Raw genomic sequence first — 21962 nt, 5'->3', positions numbered from 1 at the left:
GATGAGCCCTCTGAGATTAACCCGACAGAGATTAAATCACTGGGCAATTGCAGCGGAACCTGGAGCAGGGCTTCAAGTTCGACTAGGTTCCACTGTGCAGAGGCAATGCAAAACTTTACTTTTCACCAGAGCAAGAGATGAAGGTAAATTTTCCCTTTTGGTGACATCTGTCTAACAGAGGAATACCGTACCTCATATTCTTGTAAGTGGGAATTCTTCCCAACTGGACACAACCAGCAAAAAGTTAACTTAAAGAGGAATTATCATAAATGTATACACTATTTCGTTCTTGATGGGACTTAGCACTTGTAGTACTTTGCCCCATCTTCCTAGGTGCACAAAAACACTAGCTATGTAGTTGGACAGGAAGTCAACCCCCCCACCTCTTGGTGCATGGCTGCCCTATAATGCAGTGTGGCAACCTCCTAGATAGGTAGGCACATTTAGTTATTTTTGGGCTCTGTTGTAGCCAGTGGAGCGGATTTGGTTATTTTCATCTGCTCTGGGCTCTGCAGCTGCAGGTTTGCCTGTCTCCCCCTTTCTTTCCAGGAATTGCTGGAACATGATGGGTGGAAAGGATAGAGACTGAGACTGACCTCAGCCAATCGCTTGCCAGGAGAAGGACCAGCAGGGGGCTGAGGTATACATAGGGTGTGGAGTATAGAGCAGCCTGTTGGAGAGTGACCCAGCCTGAAAGTGCTGTTAAACCTTCCAAGGCTCTGAGAAGCTGCAAGAAGTTCTGGATGATTGTGGCTCATCAAGGAGCTGAACGATCACCCCTAATCACAGGAACAACCAGGATACATCCGAAGGAAGATCTTATCAGGAGGCTCAGGATGCAGTGTCAGCTGAAACTGGAAGGAGGCATCTAGATAGCCCGAGGCACAGTGAGTAGCCCCAAGAGAAATCCTGGGAGGGAGACTGTTGCCACTGTGCCCCTATTTGCTAGAGGGACTGTTCCAAACCTGTTGGCCAGGGTTATTTCCCTGGTGGGAGCCCCCTGTGCTGAATTGTTGAATCTTTTTACCACAGTTTACTGTTGGCTAGATAGTGCCCCCCTTAAAGTTTGTTAGCTCTGAGTATCCCAAGGGTTTCTCCCAACCCCTATCCCAGTTCTACAAAACAAAACAAAAACCACAATAAGACACTAACGGCCTATTCACAGTGTGAAGCATTGAGTAAAACTTGTGCACCTGGCTGAAAATACCCTGTGACTGACTATTTGCACCAAATTGGGGTCAAAACCTGGGTTAAACAGCTGGGACTAGTATAGAGTCAGTGCTACAACAGCTAGCAAGGAGATGGCTGCTTTGCTTTGTAGCGCCTGTCTGGCTCCTGGCACGTATCTGAGGCAAACAATGGCACAAGGAATGCAGAGGGAGGTGTTATTGCAACCTTTATGCCAATCCTTGCTTTAGGCAAGTGCTTTAAGCTGGAGACAGGCAGTCACTTTTAAAGCAGTAATTTCCTTGCCTGATGTGATGTCAGAGGGCAGTGCACCATCTCAGTTAGTGTTCTAAAGCACCTAGGAAGATGGGACAAAGTACAAATTGAATCATGTAAAAAAAAGTGATAATTCTTCTTTAAAACTTCCCTACTCTAGCCAAAACTTGCCTGTACATATACCTCCCAACTGTCCCTGATTTCAAGGGACTGTCCCTGATTTGGAGCAATGTCCCTCTGTCCCTCATTCCTTCTCATTTGTCACTCATTTTGGTCTGATTTATAAAGTTGTATATAAAATGCACTTTTTATCTTTCAAAAAGTGTTTCCCATTGCTAAACCTTTCACCCAATTTCTCTAAATTGTTGCAATTGTAAATTTCTAAAACCAATATAAAGGAATAGTACGGTAAAAAATACCAATCTTAATAATAATAATAATCTTTTTTTTTTATAATTCTCCTTTAAGCGTGTATGGCATGCCTACATGCATTTGCTAATAGGTGTGCCTCTGTCCCATTTTAAAAAGTTGGGAGGTATGCCTATACATACACTTTAAACTACTTTAAAACATTCGTAGATCATACCATATTTGCAGACAATTCAGCTTCAGGTTTAAGCAAAAATACACTGGAATCCACAGCCCGTAATGCGCACAGGGAGTTTGGCAGAGAGGAGAGGACAAAATTGGTATTTGCGCCCGGCAGAACTTCCTTATCAGAGAATGAAATCTTCACCTGAATCAAAGAAAAAAATGACATATGATTTGCAAATTAACTCAATTTAGGAAATGTTAAATAATTTCCAATTCCAGCTCAAAATTCTTCTGCTAAGGTCCCTACTACATATGCCCAAAATATGTAAGCAAAAAAAATGGCTTCTGAACCTCTTATAATAATTGAGCTGTGTAAATGTTAACAGATCAATGATATTGTGAGCATTAGAAATGTCCACTATCAAAGAATTCCCAATATGGTAGAAAATGACTGAGACTGAGCAAATGTTCCTCTTTCTCCATTAACCAGATTGATCCTTTTAGTAAGTCGGGAGAGCTGGGATATACTAACAAAACAGAACTGCCAATAAGGATGACAAATGGGCAGGTCTTCCATCTGCTGTCAATTGTGAAAAGAGATTTCTATGTTTGAGTACGTCAGTCATGTGACTTGCGAAGCCAGAACTGTACACTGTCACTGTATCCTACAGCATCGTGTGCATGCAGTGCCTTCACCCGCTGCTCTGTTAGTGCATTACATTTCAATGTTTGTCTCAGAAAAGAGGTAAATATACATTCTGACAAGCTTTGAATTATTTTCCATCTACAATGACTACCTGATAAATCACTAATATAAAAACTAGTAGTTTGATTGCTCTGAGATACCCATTAATCACTATAAGGGGTTAGACCTTCCACATCTATTGAATGCAACTCAGCCTTGTTTGAGTGACTACACTCTTTAAAATTATGCACAATCTTAAGGCACCACTTCTAAATTGTAAATAACTAAACTAATAGTTTTAGATAATGCAAAAGCATCCATACACATGAGACAACCATTGTTACAGGTGATTTATACTTGCAAAGCAAATACACCAGTGGCGGAACTACCAGGGTTGCATATGCGATCATGCCATAGCGTTCTGCCACTGTGGGGGGGCAGACCTAACATTTCCCCCTGCACCTTCAGCCGACATTTCACAATGCCGTGGGGGCGATTGGCAGCTCTGCGGGGTGCCCAGGCATCTCCCTCTGCCCCTCTGGCCAGTAGTTTGGCTATACAGTCGGGGGGGGGGGGGGGGCGGGTCTCTTAACTGGGCAGTGCACAAGACAAGCTTATCACTTGTGTAATGAAGCCAGAGCCTGCCTGGGTCTGAGTCCCCTCCCCTTTCCACTGTATATCTGAACTGCTGGCTGGAGGGGCAGAGGGAGATGCTGAGAACTACAGAGCAACCAATGTGCAGCAGATGTGAGTGGTCATGGGGTGACCAAGGTACCTAAAGTACACTGCTGTGTGTGTTGGGGGTGTTTTTTTTTTTTAAAAGATACATTTAGGTTATGTGACCGCCTCGATTGGCTGTCACAGCAGTCACGTGATCAGAAAGGTACTTGGGGTCAGGAGCTTTCTGTTACCAGCTGGTAACTGTGCCGGGAGTGCTCAGGGTGTGCGCTCTCGGCACATATTTATTGACATTTTGGTACGCATATGTGGCCTCTTGGCGTTAAAGCCCACCCACCGAGAGGCCGCATATATGCATATGACCAGCTCAAAGGTGTTGATACGTTCTCTGGCTAAAATGACTGACAGAACGCAAAAAAAGGTGTCCCTGAAAAAAAATTTTTTTTGGAAAGGTTGTCAACTATGCAGGAATGGGGGGCCCCTGAAGAACACATTAAAGGGTCCCGCCGCAATAAAGAGCCCTGCAATAGGAGTAAAGGGCCCTAGAATCAGTGGAAAGGACACCGGGACCAGTAGCAAGGGCCCCGGGGCGGATGAAAAGGGTCCCAGGATGGGTCAGGGGGACCCTTTATGGTTTCTTGCATTGGGGCCCTGAAGGTTCTAGATATGTGTCTAAAATACACCTTTTCACACTGGTACTGAATAAAATTTCAGCGTTTCTCTTCTCCATCACATGACCCCATTGCTAATGTAGAGGGGCAGGGAAGGGGCAAACAAGGATGCCATGCAGGTGTCCAATGTCCTCCTTATCAACTGATAACAGCATAAGTCATTAGGACATTGGCAGCTGGATTGTACAGTGCTCAAGGTTATAATGTTGCACAATAAAAACCTGTGACTTTGTGTAACAAAAAGGCAGGCTTAATCCACCTGCTGGCTTGTGCACAGGGCACCTCTGAGGAATCCAGATGGCAGGTCAGGGTGCCACAGCACCCTTGTTGAACAAGGCTGCACTGGAATACCCCCACCATCCAGCTGATCAAGATTTGGTTTCACAAAATAGACAATGGATGTCTAATGGATCAATTTACACATACTCGAGGAGCCTCCACCCATAGATTTGAAAAAAACTGACAGTCATGGAACAGTTTTAAGACTTCCAGGACCTATATAGACATTCTCATGACAACTTAAAGAAAAGTTCAGAGGTGTGCCTAGAGTAAAGCCTCGTACAGGAGATCAGACTTTCGGCAGGGCATTGTGTGATGACAGACTGTTTGACTAAAATCCAACCATCAGACAATAGTTGCCCAACTTTCCACCAACAAATGTTGGATGGCAGGCTAGAAAATTTTCGGCAGACAACGGTCTGTTATCAGATTTTAGTATTATGTCGGAAACAAGTCCGTCACACAAAAGTCCAAAGTACAAACACGCATGCATGGTATCAATGCTCACCAAACATGAAGGTGAGCCAGAAGGTGCCCAAAGGATGCAGCTCAAGAGCTTAAATTCCACATAGTACGTCACTACGTTTGTGTTTGTTGGCTGACAATTGTGTGCCGTTGGTATGCAAGACAAAATCCAAGCACATTCCCTTCGGACAAATGAGTGATGCTCTTTTGGACAACAATCCGATGGTGTGTACCTATCTATCTATCTATCTATCTATCTATCTATCTATCTATCTATCTATCTATCTATCTATCTATCTATCTATCAGACATTATTCAGGCTAATGAACATTTTCAGCAAGTACAGAAAATAGCTGATGATATTGCCAGAAATGAAGTTTCCTTGTAATTTTCTATGACACAGACTGCCTTATATTACTAGTCCCATCAATCCACCATATAATGACGATGAACAAAGGCAGTTGAAGTCCAGCCCTGGTGGCAACCATGGCTGCCCCCATGGATGGAAGTGTGTTCACTGGATTATCAGATAAATGCACAGGGGAAAAGCCTGGAAAAAAAACAAAAAACAAAAAAAAAAAACATGCAGCTAGAATATCTAAGGGCTTGCAATTAGCAATATATTACATTTTTGATTTGGGGTTTAGATACTGTATGTTTAACTAAGAACAGAGCTTCCAGGCTCCCTATAACAGTTGGAGTTCAGCGAAGTCACAAACCGCTACTTTTAATGGGCAAGATATGAGCTTATACTCAGCCAGTCAACATGTGGCACCTCTATGGCATTGCCCATGTGACTCTGCAGAGTCTATGCTCTTGTACTGGTGGTTGGAGGGAGACTGGAGCCACTGCTAGGTAAGTATCTCTCAGCTTAGGATCTTACATTGAGAAGACAGTGGAGGGGCTGGAGAACAGCTTTGGTTGGAAAGATGGTTGATAGAGGCCCACTTGATGGGGTTTGTAACTATTCAGGATTATAACTAACTTCACATGTGGCTTTTATGTTTACAATATACCCCTTTCAATTATATTACATTCTAGGCAACCTTATACCAAGAATTTTAGCATTATTAATAAATCTTCTTGTATTTTTTTGATGTTAACAAATTACAACTCAATAACCTTTTGATTTTTATGTAACCTGATATCATTTTGATATGCAATGTTTTGTTGTACCACCATATTTTCCTAAATAAAACGTTTGTATACAAAAAAAATAACTAACTTCAGATTTGTATGTCATGTCATGCACACAAACTTCATAGGCAATAGAAATAATGCCAATATCCATACCTTGTTTCCAAAGCACTTTTCTACGTTGAAGCTGACGCTGTCTGCAATGACTTCACTACTGTCCAGAGTAAGATAGACCAGCACTTTAGCCAAGGGTGCCGTATTAACATCGACGGGAAGCTTAACTGTATAATGTCCATGTGACACTGCAATGAACAGAAAAATCATGTTATTGTGTACTTCTATCTAAAGTCAAAAACTATTCCAAAACTATTTTTATAAAACTAACTTCAGCTAATGCCCAGTGATGCTTTCAGCTGCTAACATTTTCAGTCTGACATGTCACAAACCTAGGAATTTAAAATTGAGCATACTGTATCAGCAAAAAAGCCTAAGTATAAGGTCCAACTTGCGCCCTAGGTGGTAGTGCGCCCTAGGCGGCTGCCTACTTCGCCTAGTGGTAGCGCCGGCCCTGGGTCCAATAAAAATTGCATGTGGAAATGATCAAAAGATAAAGAAATATAGGCAGATAAAGTTACAGTATATGCAGATCTCTACTTTTCCTGAAAGATTGGAGAGTGCATACCATCTTCTAAGCCCCCCCATTGGTCAGTGAGGCCACCCATCACATTAAAGGGCAATAAAGGCTTAGGAAGTATAAATGGGTATGGCCAACATCTTTCTTGGTTTTTATTTTTTTACAGGGAAAGTCTAGAAATGCAGGAAGATCTAGCTGCTTATATCTCTGGATCTACTGAGCTTGTCCCACCTCTTCCCTTAAGCCTCCCTATTGGTCCTTTAATGTGATGGACAAGTTAATTAATCAATATGGTATCCCGGAAGGTGCAAGAGGATTTGATCAAGCTCAGTTTATGTTAAAAAGTGATTTTCGCTGCAGGTAATCAGTATTAAAGTGACCCTGTTGCTATACAAATAGTTTCAAGCAGGCCTTACCCGTAAAGAAAAAAATACAGGACATACTCACCTTTTCTGCTGCACATACCATGAAACTCCACTTCAATGCTGAGAATTCTTCTGCTAAAGTCTGTACTGAGACTGACACTTCAGGTAGTGTCAATCTCCTAGGTCCCCTGCAGCTCTCATTGATTTATCCCGCTGACCTCGACCCATTACAGGATGCAGTAATGACATACAGATCAGCAGAAGTAACCAGTAGGAGCTGTGGGGGGCCTAGGAGATTTACTCTCCTGGAAATCTTGGTTACAGTGCAAAAGATTTCTCAGCATTGCAAAGGAGTTTGGAAGCATGGGCAGCCGGAAAGACAAGTGTGCATCGTATTCTTTTATATACGATTGGCTTGTTTGAAAGACCTAAATCGAGCCTAGGTAGAGACAGACAAATTTTGCTCTATAGATCATATAAAATAAATGTTACAGAAATCTATTGTAAAATCTAGAAAGTCTCACATACCCTGAATACACAGGACCAACAAAAACATTGAACTTTTTGGTATTGGGAAAATTATGTGATTTGTTTATTGTGTTTTTTTTTTGTCATTTCCACAGGCCTTACATATTGTAATAGAATCATTTCCATGAGTTCCCACCCTCCAAGGCACTATACATATACTGCATATAGCTCTTTAGTTTTTAGTGTATTTACCTTCTTTTGCATTGAGTTCCACTTCATGTTTTCCAGTAGCAATAATTTTTCCCTTTGACATTATCTGTACCGAAAAAAAAACATAATTAAAAAAAAACTCTTTGCACTTTGGAATTTGTAACTAGATCTTTTAAAGTGGTAGTAAATGTAGGAAAAAAAATCCGGACCCCATGCAAGGTTATGTCATAATGTATTAGTATGCATCGCATACTAGCACATTATGAAAGACTACCTTAAAAGGAAGCCCTCCAGTGGCGCACTTTCACCGCTGACAGGGCTTCCATCTTCACCAGGTCTTCCTTCCGGGTTCACAGGTTCCGGCCGTTTGAATGGTGCATGCGCAAGGGAGCCGCATGCACTAGTGACGTCACTGGCTGCAGTGAATATCTCCTAAACAGTGCACATTTAGGAGATCTTAATTTTACCTACAGGTAAGCTTTATTATCAGCTTAACTGTAGGTAAAAGTTGCCAAAAGGCGTTTACTACCGCTTTTAATTGTAAAAATTTTCAAATGGTGAACAACATTAAATGTATTGAACATTCTAAGTGCTGTATTTACATTTATGGCACTCATAGACCAGTGCTTAGGGCAACAGCAATATTTTTATTTCACAGAAGATCAGTTTACGAGAAGTCAGGTAAAATAGGTTACACAGGGGAGCTTCAGAAACAAACGTTGCTCAAGCAATGGTAGCAAGTTAGGAAGGGACTTAAATAGAGAAGCACACGAGGGGCTGGACAGGAAGTAGCAGGAAGGAAACATATATCAGGCAACAGGTGAAGGGCGTCGACGCCCATAGCTGCAGAGTGCACAGAGCTGAACACCTGACAGTGGACAACAGATGCCAGCCGACCCACTACAGTAAAGGTGAGACACAGATCAACTCCGCAGCTGATCCGTGACAGTCTTGTTCATCTGTGACTGGATCATGCTACTTGTCGACTACTCATATGGCAAGAATCTCTACTATTGTTTGTGAGTAGTTTTCTTCTTATCTTTCTAATCAATATCATCTAAGGATAATGCACATGGCTGGTTCGTTAATGGGGGGAGCAAAGAGTTTAAGGTTCAAGACAAACAAAGCTCAAGGCAGGTGTTTCATCAGATGAGGCGACCAGTCAGATTTTGAAACAGAAGTGACGTTCGGTCACCACGTTCCGTCATCAACACCCCACACTCGTCCACCACACTAAGGATCCAGTGAGAAGGTGGCAAGCGGACATCTTGTTACACCCACCGGAGTCTGGAATTTCACACTTATTTTTACCACTAAGCGGAGCTTATATAGTGAAATATAGTATTTGGAAATCCGCATGACTGTTTTGATGTTTAATTGTAAAATAAGCATTGTTCTGTCAGATCATCAAACCTGTGAGATCAGCCGGCTTGCCGCTGCTTTTACAATTCAACATCAAAACAAAAACACTAAATGCCACTATATAAGCTCCTTTAGTGGTTAAAATAAGTGTGAAATGCCAGACCGTTGGGTGTAACAAGATGTCCGCTTGCCACCTTCTCACTTTATCCTTACTGTGTAGCCAGATGGCGGCAACGAAACGTCACTTTGTTACAAATTCTGTCAGGTCGTCGAATCTGACGAAACACTGAATCATTCAAAGAATTGCCCAGGGAGCTGTCCAGCATTCCAAGTGGCTCAGCAAGAAGAGTTACTGCCAGATCCATGCCCTGACATCTGACATACGTTTGTTCTCCATGGTCCTACTGCACGTCAGAACATAGCCACCCTACACCTCAGATAGATTAAGGAGATTTGTAGTGCTCATAGAGCAGTATACATGACTACAACCAATGTGCATTTCTCATTCAGAACAACAGGAAGTTAGCAGAAAAGGATAGCTTAAAAAGGAGGGCCAGCTTTAAAAACATTTTTTTAAAGTCAGCAGCTGCAAACACTGTAGCTGCTGACTTTTAATAAGCAGACTTACCTGTCCAGGGCGCCCGCGATGTCGGCCGCCCGAGGCTGACCCGTCCCTCGGCTCTCGGGTCCCGGCGCCGCCATTCTATCTAAGGGAAACAGGCAGTGGAGCCTTGTGGCTTCACTGCCCGTTTCCAACTGCGCATGCGAGTCACACAGCGCTTTGTGAATGGGGCGCGCTGTGTTCTGGGACACACACTTCCCAGAACACAGCGCAACCCATTAACCAGAAGACACCGCACGGAGGAGAGAAGACAGAACTTCACCGCGGAGGAGGAAGAGGCAGATTAGGATGAAATGCCTAGCAACAGGCATTTCTGGTAAATTAAAAAAAAAATTATTTTCATTTTTTTTTTCTGATTTTTTGATAATGTTTAATGTACTTTTGTTTTTCAGGGTGGCCCTCCACTTTAAGGAGCTTATTGAGGATGTTGCTAAGGAGGTAGAAATGCACAATAAGAAACAATGTATAGAAAATAGATTGCAGGGTCATTAAAAAAAGAGGATGTGTATGGGTTTGTACAGTTAAAAAGTAGATGTAATTAAAAGGCAGTAGGCTATTTGTAACATTCTGACAATCTGCTTGGGAAGAGAAAAGCTAGAATCAGTACTGACTTAATGCCTGCCAGAAAAAATATAATAAATAAAAACTGAACCTGAAAGAAACCTGGCATGTACCTGCTATGAACACTAGGAAGCAATTCTGTCCATATCATATAAATATAGCCCAAATGTGGGATTAATGTGCCTATAACCCATTAATGATGCTGTATTCCCCATACGAACAAAATAATGGCCTCAATTAATCACACACTTCACTTTTTCTGTATTTATTCTCCATGCATCTGTGTTATGTCCATTCAGTATTTCTTTGATTTCTGAGAATGATGGGGGTAAAATAAGGAAATCCTGTGAGGCCAGAACAAGACTGTATACTCACCAGGTGATGGAACACAGCATGGCTCGTGTTTTTAACTCCTTCTGGGGTCAGAGCGTAGTGTACTGTGAGGTTCTCCTGCTCCTCACACTTCAGAGTGTGGAATATGGGCTGTATCTTTAGGTAACTTTTGCTTCTGGAGTAGAAATGGTTTATGCTTCTGAAATCCTCTTCATATGTGGGGAACGACACCGATTGACTGTAGCAGTGTTGTTCTTTCTTCTTGTGGGAGACCTGTAACAACAGTGAAAACAATTCCCATCACCACTGTTTGTATTTTAAAGGGAATGTTTTTTTTTTTTATATTTTCTCCATTGGCCAGTGTGACAATACAGAGGTCTGATGAACTTCAAACTGAGTAAAGAGACGAGGAGTCATACTGAAAAATGCACCCTATTTTTTCCAAAATTCACAAGTCAGCAACAAAATCATCAGATTGGACATTCATCTTCAGGCACAAAGCAGGCTGTCATGAATCACATTACAATATTGTAGACACAGCAGCCTCTACAACAGGGATATGCAATTAGCGGACCTCCAGCTGTTGCAGAACTACAAGTCCCATGATGCATAGCAAGACTTTGACAGCCACAAGCATGATGCCCAGAGGCAGAGGCATGATGGCACTTGTCGTTTTGCAACAGTTGGAGGTCCGCTAATTGCATATCCCTGCTCTACAACATTCAAGACACAGCATCCTTGACAGGACCCAGATCATTAAACTCATTCACAGAATATCTCTTAAAGAGATATTAAAGTCTTGTTTTTTTTGTTTGTTTAAAAATAACAAACATGTTATACTTACCTGCTCTGTGTAGTGGTTTTGCACAGAGCAACCCAGATCCTCCTCTTTTCAGGGTAAACTCACCGGCGCTGCAGCAGAGTGCCCCCACAGCAAGACGCTTGCTATGGGGGCACCCGAGCTGAGCAGCTGATATTGCATACTGCTGCAAACTGTCCTATAAATGATGAACCTATGCAATACAATTATGCTTTTATGAAAAGGCGCATGTCTCTGTTTGCACAGGTCGCATGTACTGCATCATGTCAGATTCGCATTGAAAAACAAATGTGTGTTATTTCAGTGGATGGAAAGCCACTCACAGCCCTTCTAGACTCTGGTAGTGTGGCAACCCTAGTCAGGGATGATTGTGTAAACCCCACAAAACTACACTCCAGTACTATTGGGGTCATTTGCATCCATGGGGACACCGGGGACTACCAGACAGCGGTGGTTGAGGTTGATACCCCCTGGGGCAGTGTAACACATTTAGTGGGGGCAGTACCTTCGCTGCTTTGTGAACCTTTAGTGGGGAGAGATTTTCCCCATTTTTGGAATTTATGGGAGAGCAAAGGGAGGCTAGTAGTTAGAGCTCCCCCTGCTGTGGAAGGAGGACCTGGAAGCTAGCTCCCAGCTGGAGGGTAATGAACAGGAGGACACCTCTGACCCTGACAATGAAAGTAGTCAGAATGTGGTACCCAACTTAGAGGTCAAGAGAGGGGATTTCTGTACCAAGCAATTCTGAGATTCCACCCTCATGAGAGCCAGAGAAAACATTAAGATGGTGGATGGGGAACCTGTGGCTCCTAATTGGGGGGTGTCTCTCCCCTACATAGCCCTTAAAAACCACTTAATGTATCAGGTGATAAAACAGGGAGAGAACGTGGTAGAACAGCTACTGATTCCCACACCCTTCCGTATGGTGGTGCTAGACCTGGCCCATGGTCATGTAATGGGGGGACATCTCGGTATTGAAAAGACCAGAGAGAGAACCACCAACCCAAAGAAGTGTGCCATAGGCCTGGAGGAGGCCAGATACCTTGGGTAGGTTATTGGCTGGGGACTGGTCAAGTCTCAGACCAATAAAGTTGAGGCAATTAAAAAATGGCCCCAACTGGTAAACAAAAAACTAGTTTGGACATTACGGGGTAATACAGACAGTTTATACCCAACTTTGCCACCATTGCCGCCCCTCTGACCGACCTGACGAAGGGTAGAGGGTCGGTCATGGTTAAATGGAACCCTGAAGCCAAGGAGGCATTCCAAAAATTAAAGCAGGCCCTTTGTGTACTACCGGTGCTAGTGACCCCGGACTTCACAAAGGAGTTTGTGGTACAGACGGATGCCTCTGATGTGGGACTAGGGGCTGTACTATCCCAGAACAGAGATGGTGAGGAACACCCGGTTGTATACCTGAGCCAGAAACTGAACAAGCACGAAAAAAATCAAAAAGGAGTGTCTGGCGATTAAATGGGCCTTAGACTCCCTGAAGTATTACTTGTTGGGGAGGTCGTTTAAGCTGGTCACCGACCATGTTCCCCTAAAGTGGATGTGTGACAACAGAGAAAAAAATGGCAACTTGAGAAGGTGGTTCCTGACTTTACAGTCCTTTAAATTTACAGTAGAGCATAGGCCCGGGCAAGCGCCAAAACAATGCAGATGCCCTCTCCCGCATACACTGTATGTTTTGGGACAATTGCTCATCCACAGGCCACACATGAGCACTGGGGGAGGATATGTGATGGTATGCGAGGTGAGGTCATCAATTATTAGTATATTTCACCTTGCATTTGTTCTGTTGTCAGAGACTGAACTGGAATCCAGCCCGGATTTTTTCCAGCATCTGTGACAGGCTTGGTTCCGGTCTGGGTCTTCTGGTCCACTTGAGTTCATGCTCAGGTGGACTTTAAATGACCAGGAACAGATCACACCAGTGATTCAGAAGGGAATCTGAGAGAGAGGAGCCCCGTTTGGATTGAAAACTAAGGTTTGCATTACCTCTTGAACTGGAATGCCCATCATATTGTATTTTAATGCCTGTACACACGATCAAACTTTCCAACAACAAAACCGTGAAATTTTGTTCGAAGGTTGTTGGCTCCAACTTGTCTTGCATACACACGGTCACACAAATGTTGGCCAACAATTACGAACGTGGTGACGTACAAGAGTATTCTTCTGCTTGATTGCCAGCATGCGTGAACTTTTGTGCGTCGGACTTGTGTACACAAGATTGGAAATTCCGACAACAATGTTTTGTTGGCGGAAAATTTGTGAACCTGCTAGCCAACATTTGTTGGCAGAAAGTCATACAACAAATGTTTGATGGAGCATACACACGGTCAGACATTCAGCCAACAAGCTCACATCCAACATTTGTTTCGGAAAATACGATGGCGTGTACGGGGCATTATTCTTCAACACAAGGATGGTACCTATCAGGTCATGGCGCAATTGAGAGTATTTGTTTTCCAGATATTCCAGTGAAATTCTGATTCTAGAGATTTAAGTAAAATGTCACCATTGTGGCAAAATGCACTGATGTCAATAAAGAAAAGGTGAAATGAAGGTAATTAATAAGGATGCAATTTGCTTTAGAACATAAGTGAAGCCATAGGCATGCGCAGGTGGTGTGCCAGGTGTGCATGGGCACACCCTAATCATTATGTGCATTGCTGATTTCCCCCTACTTCCTGCCCCCCCCCCCTTCCCGTTGGCTATCCGCCTCACACTGCTGCTAGCTTCCCTCCTCTCCCCCCCAGCTGTTTCAGGATGGAGAGAGGGGGGAGGGGCTAGTAAATATGTAATTTACTGTCCCCTTTCTTTTCTAAATGAACACACTTGCTCACTATGTCCATTCATTTAGTTTACTATGCTTCAGTTTGTGAATGAACAGGAAGCCACTCAGTATAGAGCATCCCTTTCATTCACTGCCCCGTACAGCTGAGGCTGCAGAGAAAGGCATGTGTGTTTGAGGTTAGTGTACATCCTAATGCAATAGCTGTGCAGAGGTATGAGTGAAGCTAAAAATTAGCTAAAAATAAGACCACAAAAATTGTCACAAGGGACAGTCGGTAAGATGTGTCCCTTGTGCTGGTTGCTCTTCTTTTAGTTGAAATCCTTCTCTGTCCCTGTCCCTATTCCTTCACCCTTACCACTGGACTTCAGCTTCTATAAATATTACAGGATCTATGAATGGAGTGGGCCAACCCTTCAGTAATCCACAAGTCCTCCATTCATAGATCCTGGTACTCAAAACAATGTAATATTTCAATAAAAGGGAAAGGGAAAAAAACGCACATTCAAAGAATATTAGATTAAATTAAATACCCCTTCTCTCCATAAAAAAAAAAAAAACACCTCCTAAATAAAGAAATAAAGAGTAGCTCTTTTTTTTTTTTTTTATGCAAATTTACCTGATGCGCTATGCATTTTTCAAAATTAAACTTTGCCTAAACTGCAGTTTGGTTTAGGTATAATAGTCTAAATTGGACTTCGGCATCAGTCTGACTGGACTGTGAGATGTTCAGCCTGGCCATAGGGGGAACAGTCTCCTGTGGCAGGCGTAAAACTATGGTCTGGTCAGGTGCTTAAATTACTGTCTTTCGGAGCCAGGTCAGTGGGAGTGCCCTCTCGCTGTGCCCTCTGGGAGAGGGTATTTAAGATGCGGACATCACGTGGTTCAGGGTTCCAGTCCAGTATGATGTGCTGACTTCATGGTCCTGGTCCTCCTGACCAGCCCCCAGGAAGGCTATGGCCTGGGGTGCGGATCCATCCGACTTTAATGTCTCGGGGCTGGCTAGCCCGAGGCAAGGAAACTAAAGGAGGATCCTGAGGTGGTTGGGTGCCGTCTCCGGTTCGGGAGAGGCTCAGTGTACTTCAAGCATTCCAGGGGAGGACTCTTTAGAAGAACACCACGTATGGGTTGGTTTTCTTAACATGAGCCTGGAAGGGCTGAAGTAACCGAGAGAATCCGGACTTGTGGATATCGCCAAGCAGGCTGAAAGATCCAGGTATCGCACAAGTGGTTCAAGTCTAGTTTCCCACATGCTCTGCAACAACATCTGTGTCAAAGACTTTGTTCCTGAGTGAGCACCTTGTTGACTGCTAGGCCTTGTGAGAGAGGGACTGTCCAACTTGGGTGATCGTCCAGCTGTGAATGGCTATTCTCTGGATGCAGTCAAAGTAAGCAAGTTCTTTAGTGTTTTTGGACTTTGACATTAAGAGTACCTGAACTTCCTTTTCCAACCTTCTGATCCCAAGTTGAAAGACTGTTCAATTGAGTTTTGCAAATAAAATTGTCAGTCTCGAGTTACTGGGTTACTGGGTACCCCAAGGAACATCCCCTTTCTTTTTCTGGGATTTTGCTGTGAAATTTGTTTAGCCCATCCCTCCCTATAACCCTGTATTGTCAAATAAACAGCCTGCTACCAGTTGACCAATACGGTAGCACAAGTGTTTGGGATCAGCCACATTCAGCAGTCTATACAAATCAATAACAGACTGATAGATGCTACAAACCATCTGAATAATGAGCTGCTCATCTGTCTGCAACTGTATCTACCTGCACAGTGAGCGAATACATTCAAACAGCCAAAGTGCCTGCCACAAGTGCCTGCAAACACCTGTACTACTCATTAATTCTAGGTGGCATATGGCCCTTATCCACCATCTAAATGCACCCTCAAACTTACATGTGCACAGACCATACACACTAAAGTATTTTATACCGTGAACAAGTACAAGAACAAGCCTTCATATACTTTTGTAGCTGCAGGCATTGTGGAGAAATTCATCTTCAAAGTTCACAACAGAGGGACAAATATCTTTTTTCCTATAACATTCTATCCTGGCAGCTTACCAGCCTTCCAGTGTAACCAAACAGCAGGTTTGAGAATAAATTTTTTGTTATTATTAAAAACATCTAGAGAGGGCAGGGATAGCTTCTTATAAAGCTGTTTTACTGCTGTGAATGTGTGAATTCTAGCGAGGAACTGCAGTCTGCTTACATAATTTGTAATAAAACATCTTTGCCATTCTGAAGCTTCCCTCCAACTACTTTGCATATTATTTTAGATATATAGTGGAACCTTGTATTACGAGCATAATTTGGAGAATGCTTGTAAGCCAAAGCACTCGCATATCAAAGCGGGTTACCTCATAGTCAAAGTTAATGCAAACAAAGATAATTCATTCCACATTGACTTCTATTGCATGTAATACCGCATGTGGCCAGAGGTGGGGGCGCTGGAGAGACTCGAAAATACTCAGAGACCGCTCGGGTGCACTCGGAAAGGCTCAGAAACACTCGGGAACTGAGTATTTCCGAGTGTTTCCAAAACGGCTCCGAGTGTCACCGGCTCTCCCACCCCCCCCACCTCTGTTCAAAGGCGGCAGTACTGCACACAGCAGGGGCTTGAATCCTGCTCGTTTTGCAAGACAAAACTCGCAAACCGAGTCAGGCAGGATTTTTTTTGTAATTGTCGTTTTTATTAGTTCAAGAAGCTTCAACAATACAATTGGTACATCACAGATTGTATATCAAATAACATAAAAGAAGTATGCAGGAAATCAAATCTTAGGATTCTTATATCAATATCACATATTTTCCTACATACTACGCATGGAGAACATTAACAAATATCCAAGGGCAAAAGCACAGATTACAGGATATAAATATGTGAGTGTCCTCTCACAATGAAGGGATCTACAAAAGGGCAACATAAAGGAAAGGAGAAGGGCCTATTAAGGAAGACATACTGTATTCAATCCTCAAAAATATATTCAGTTCACGTGATCTCCATATTGTGTTTGATCCCAGGGCTCCCAAATTTTATTAAACTGAGAAACCGTGTCATGTACCGTAGCTGTAAATAATTCCATCCTTCTGACTTCTGCTACAAGTTGTAAAAATTATAAGGGGGTGGGGGGTGGGAGAGAGCCAACATAGTGGTACAGCCCTTTTGGCAGCTAGAAGTATATAAGAAGTCAAGCGTTTGGTTTAGAAATACCTTGAAAGGGGAGCCCAAGCAAATAATGAATGGGATCCAAGGGGAATGGGAGGCCTGTAACATTCTGGAGCACATGCATAACCTCTAACCAGAATAAGTGGACAGGTCCAGAAAATTTGAAAGTGCAAACCTGTCTCCTTTCTACATCTCCAACACTTAAGAGAGAAGGTAGAATTAATGTGATGGATACACTCCGGGGTCCTATACCAAAACATTAAAATCTTCACTGCCATCTCTCTTTGGACCACGCATTTAGAGGACTAAAAAGTTGATAACCAAATTTTTGTCCACATTTGCATAGGTCAGGCAGGATTGAAAAAAAAGAATTGCTCATATTGCAAAACGCTTGTTAACTGCGTTACTCGCAATCCGAGGTTCCACTATACTGTGATTCTATACTTGCCAAATATGCAGCAGAAAAAGAATCTGGCTACAATAATCTTAACTGTGAGCCAGCTGAATCTGCTGCCTGTTCACTTCCTGGATTTACACACACACCTCCAGCTCTGCAGCTCTCATTGGCCCTCTTATGACTTGCCCCCTCCCTTCCTGGCAAACTCTCACGGGAGAGAGAGAGAGCTGTGCATGATGTCAAGAGCCTGGGCTTTTTTCCAGACAAGAAACCGGAAGTGGGCTGTATAAGGTATATCCTGGCAGAAAATTTTTTTTTACTTTCCAAAGTTAATACATCAGGGGCAGAAGATTTAATACATGGAAAGATGAAAAAATTACTGAAGTTCCGCTTTAAGATTAATAGTGTGGACACAGGTGCACATTAACCTTATATAGCCAGGTGCTGGACTACAGAAACATGGAGAAGGAGACATTTCCCTCTTTACAATCAGTTTACCTTCACTTTCTGCTGTTATGCGGAATGCTGTTTTGCACTATCCGCTCCAGTCAGCAGAGGGATGAATTTAGCTATTGACTCTTATGCAGAATGCTGAGAATCATGGGATATGAAGTCTTGGACGGCAGCCATAGAATGTGACTCATTGACATTGACACTGCAATTCCCATAGAACACCCAGGCAGAGGAGGAGTGGTGGCATAGTTTTTTACAGACTGCTCTAAGAACTTTTTCCTCATGTTGCTGAGGGAATTGATGCAAGCACATTTGCTGCATACTGACCAGACTACTGAGAGGCCGGACCAGCAGAGACACCTGAGGCAGCTCAGCACAGACTGCAGGAATCACATCTGTGTTGCCATAGGGAGACTAGAGCAACCCTCTCACCCTTTACTTCCCACTGCTGAAACTCTGGGGGTATTCTCTGGAGAGAGTGAGGCCCCCCATTGCTACAGAGAGAGATCACAGCTTCACCACAGAGACTGGTGAGAGGACACTGCCCATTGTTCACACTGTTAGCAGAGACTAAGTTACTGGAGGTGGGCCACTGAGTATACTGCACCTGCGCCATACCTATATCACACCTTTGTTGCAATTCTAACTGTACCTACTATATACTGCATGCTTATTTATTGAGACTGTCATTAAGTGCACAAACGCTTCCTAAAGGGCCCCAACGATAGTCAGCAGAAGAACAGCATAAAGGTCTGCTCCTCCCATATAACCATCATGCAAATCGCCTTTGTTCCTTCATTTATATGGACAGTGCACATCCAGTCAGTCTAGTCCTAGCATAGTAGCTATAAATGCACTTTGACAGGTTATTTCTGTGTTTGGTAAATCAAGCTTTATTACTTTTCACAGCTGTACATTAGGTAACCTTGCTAATGGTTATGCTAATCTGAGTGCCAAGTGTCATCTTATTGCTAGTCCTTACTGCTAATCACCATATATTTTTTGTTACCAACCATATTTTAAGTTTGCTCAACTAACTAGATTCATGCCTGTTTTTTTTAAATATAGTACTACTACTGGGTACTAAGTATTAAGCCGCGTACACACGGGCGGACTGTATGGCCTACTTAGTCCGTCTAAACACATTTCAGCAGGCAGTCCGCTCGTGTGTGGGCTTCAGCGAACTTTTTCAGCGTGCAGTCTGGCGTACTAAGTATTTCGGATTTTTCGAAATACTGTCCGTCATACTTTGGTTTCAGCGGACAATCCGCTCGTCAGTAGGCTAGTTCGACGGACTAAGAATGGCGCATGCTCAGAAAGGATTTACACGGCGAAAGGTTGCATTGCTGTGTATTGGACTTCCTATTTCTAGTCCCGTCGTACGTGCTGTACACGTCATCGCGCAAGCTTTCGACGGACTGTTTGTGCATCCGTGTGTGGTCAAGTCCGTTCATTCGAAAGTAGGACGGACTGTCCGTCGGATTGTATGACGGACTAAGTAGGCCATACAATCCGCCCGTGTGTACGCGGTTTTACTTTCAGTGATTTTCTGTGACATTGCATGTTTTGTACACTCAACCTAGTGTGTCAGAGGGGCTGAAGTTCTTAAAAATGCTGAGGCAAAGAGCAGAGGACCCAGCCTAACCAGCCGCTCCTGCGGGGGTATCGCTACATTTACTAGAATACAGCCAGAAACAATTGAGTACTGTTCGTGATACTTTTTTTTTTTATCACGGTCAGTACTCCATTGTTTCTGTCAGAAGTGCACTAATAGGGCTACAATCACCTCAAGCGAGGTAGAATAATGCTGGCACCCTCATGGCTTCCTTGTCTTCTCTGCCTAGAGAAGCATCCACTTCACAAATCAATGAAAATGAGGATCTCTAAACATTCCAAATTCACTTCTAGCACCATATTGACACTGTCAGAAAAATAATCCTAATTTATCAGCTTGTCACAACCAATTTGTTTTATAGGGATTTTGTTTTAATTTCTTAGTTACATAGTAGGTGAGGTTGAAAAAAGACACAAGTCCATCAAGTCCAACCTGTGATTTGCAGAGCATATACTTCTAGGTTTCTTCACAACTTGTTCTTACCTTTAGCGTTATGGAATTCTGGTAGAATGGCGTGGTATCAATGGAGAAATCTGCGGTTCCATCGGGCCCTGTAGTGTAGGTGTAGTTTGTTCCATCAGAACCTACATATAGTGTCACAGTCTCATTGGAAATGGGCTTTCCTGCAGAATCTTCCAGGAAGACCTGTGAAAAGGCAAGAGATATATTTTTATCCAGCTGCTATGGAAGTGGCAGGCAAGAAGTGCTAGACAACCAAACGAAATCAAAGGAAAACTTCATGACATTATGAAGGCATCATGGGGCAGTTTAGTGCTGCACCTTCCAAAAGACCTGTATAGATAGGCTCTTAATTTCAACTGAAATTGCTTTTCTTTTTTTACAAGTCAATGGGAATACAAAAGCAGCTCAAAGAAGGTTGATGCATCTTAAAGAGGTCAAATTCAGCTCATAAGTAGGTTAACCGATGCACAAATGTCCCTGTCAATGAACTGAATGATCTCCGAAGTTTCTCAAACTGATCTGAAATGCACCTGAAAGCACAATTCATTTTTGTTCATTGATCCTAGGCCATTGACACAGGTTGTGGTCTATACAACAAATATAAAGATCACTAGTTTTCTGTTCCAAGCTGCGACTTAATACACTGAAGTAAGAAAATAGCCAGACAACTAGTGTTTTCGCAGGGGAGCAAAATCAACCCTCATATTACTCTCGTTACTTTTTTCCCTTGACCATCCGGAACAAATCCTAGGAGTTGTTCCTTTTATACTTCTACTGAATGCTTACAGTATCTCCCTGCTAAACTTTCTGTTTGAGCAGTTTGAGATTTTGTTTCATCATCTTAGCTCACCTGTCCATACAAGGGAAGGCCTCTCTTAAAGCGGGAGTCCAACTGTCGGAACGACACTTTTGTGATTATCTTTTTTATCTCGGAGGAGGCCTCGCCGCTCATTTCCACACCTGAAAGAGATAACATTGATAGCATGTCAGTTGGCCTTTTTTTCCTATCTATTGTTTTTCTTTGTTGCCTCCTCTTACCTGTTCCATCTTCAGTTATCTTGGCGGTAGCAGTGAGTTTCCACTCATAATTAGTACGTCTTAACTGGAAAAGTTTTGTCTTCACCACTTCAGAAAAGCAGCCTTTGTTATCAGTCTGAAAAAGAAAAGCATCCATGAGATATTCTAATATTTCCTTCAGATTATGTCATATCCAGGACCAGATCAACGTAGGGGGGCTATTGGAGCTGCAGCTCCAGGCCCCTACTTTAATATAGGCCCAGCAAGGTTGGACTGACCATTTGGGCACTGCCATTGTCCTACTGATGCCACCCACTGCCAAACCTATCCCCAAATGCATTTTGAAAATAAATAAATAAATTGTAAAAAATTTAATAAAAATATTTAAAAAACTGCTGACACCATCCACTACTCTACTGACTCCATCCACGGCCCTACTGACACCCTTCCAAAGCATTGTGGAAAAAAAAAGTTAAATTGTAAAAAACTAAAATAAAAAAACTAAAATAAAAATGTAAACAATAAAAGATAGCAACAAATAATTGAAAAATGTAAAAATGTGGGCTCATTCACACGGGTTCTACTGTACATACAGTGTGAATGAGCAGTTTGGTTAAAATACTTAATTTGTTATAATAAAAAAATTGTTTGTGTTTAATTTTATTTATTAACCATAAAAATGGCCCTCCAAAATCCTCAGCACCAGGCCCATGATGCTCATAATCTGGCCATGGTCATATTAGCTGGTCTGTACATGATGAACATGGTATTGGTGAACAATCCTA

The 21962-nt window shown here is 42.7% G+C and overlaps 1 protein-coding gene across 2 annotated transcripts in view; it reads right to left on the bottom strand.

Moving 5' to 3' along the window:
* Positions 1 to 21962, bottom strand: part of LOC143930670 (alpha-2-macroglobulin-like) — a 106143-nt gene that overhangs the window by 47277 nt on the left and 36904 nt on the right. For both annotated transcript variants that reach the window (XM_077455181.1, XM_077455180.1), the window contains 7 exons: positions 21199 to 21313; positions 21011 to 21120; positions 20182 to 20343; positions 10490 to 10720; positions 7612 to 7675; positions 6049 to 6194; positions 2030 to 2179 (listed from right to left, as the gene is read on the bottom strand). In XM_077455181.1, coding sequence (XP_077311307.1) covers positions 2030 to 2179; positions 6049 to 6194; positions 7612 to 7675; positions 10490 to 10720; positions 20182 to 20343; positions 21011 to 21120; positions 21199 to 21313 — 978 coding nt within the window. The remainder of the gene's footprint in view (positions 1 to 2029; positions 2180 to 6048; positions 6195 to 7611; positions 7676 to 10489; positions 10721 to 20181; positions 20344 to 21010; positions 21121 to 21198; positions 21314 to 21962) is intronic.

Source organism: Lithobates pipiens, unplaced genomic scaffold (assembly GCF_037356315.1).
Source record: "Lithobates pipiens isolate NorthernLeopardFrog02 unplaced genomic scaffold, aLitPip1_a1.2 Scaffold_25, whole genome shotgun sequence".
NCBI lineage: Eukaryota > Metazoa > Chordata > Amphibia > Anura > Ranidae > Lithobates > Lithobates pipiens.
This window is presented reverse-complemented; position numbering and strand designations above follow the sequence as displayed.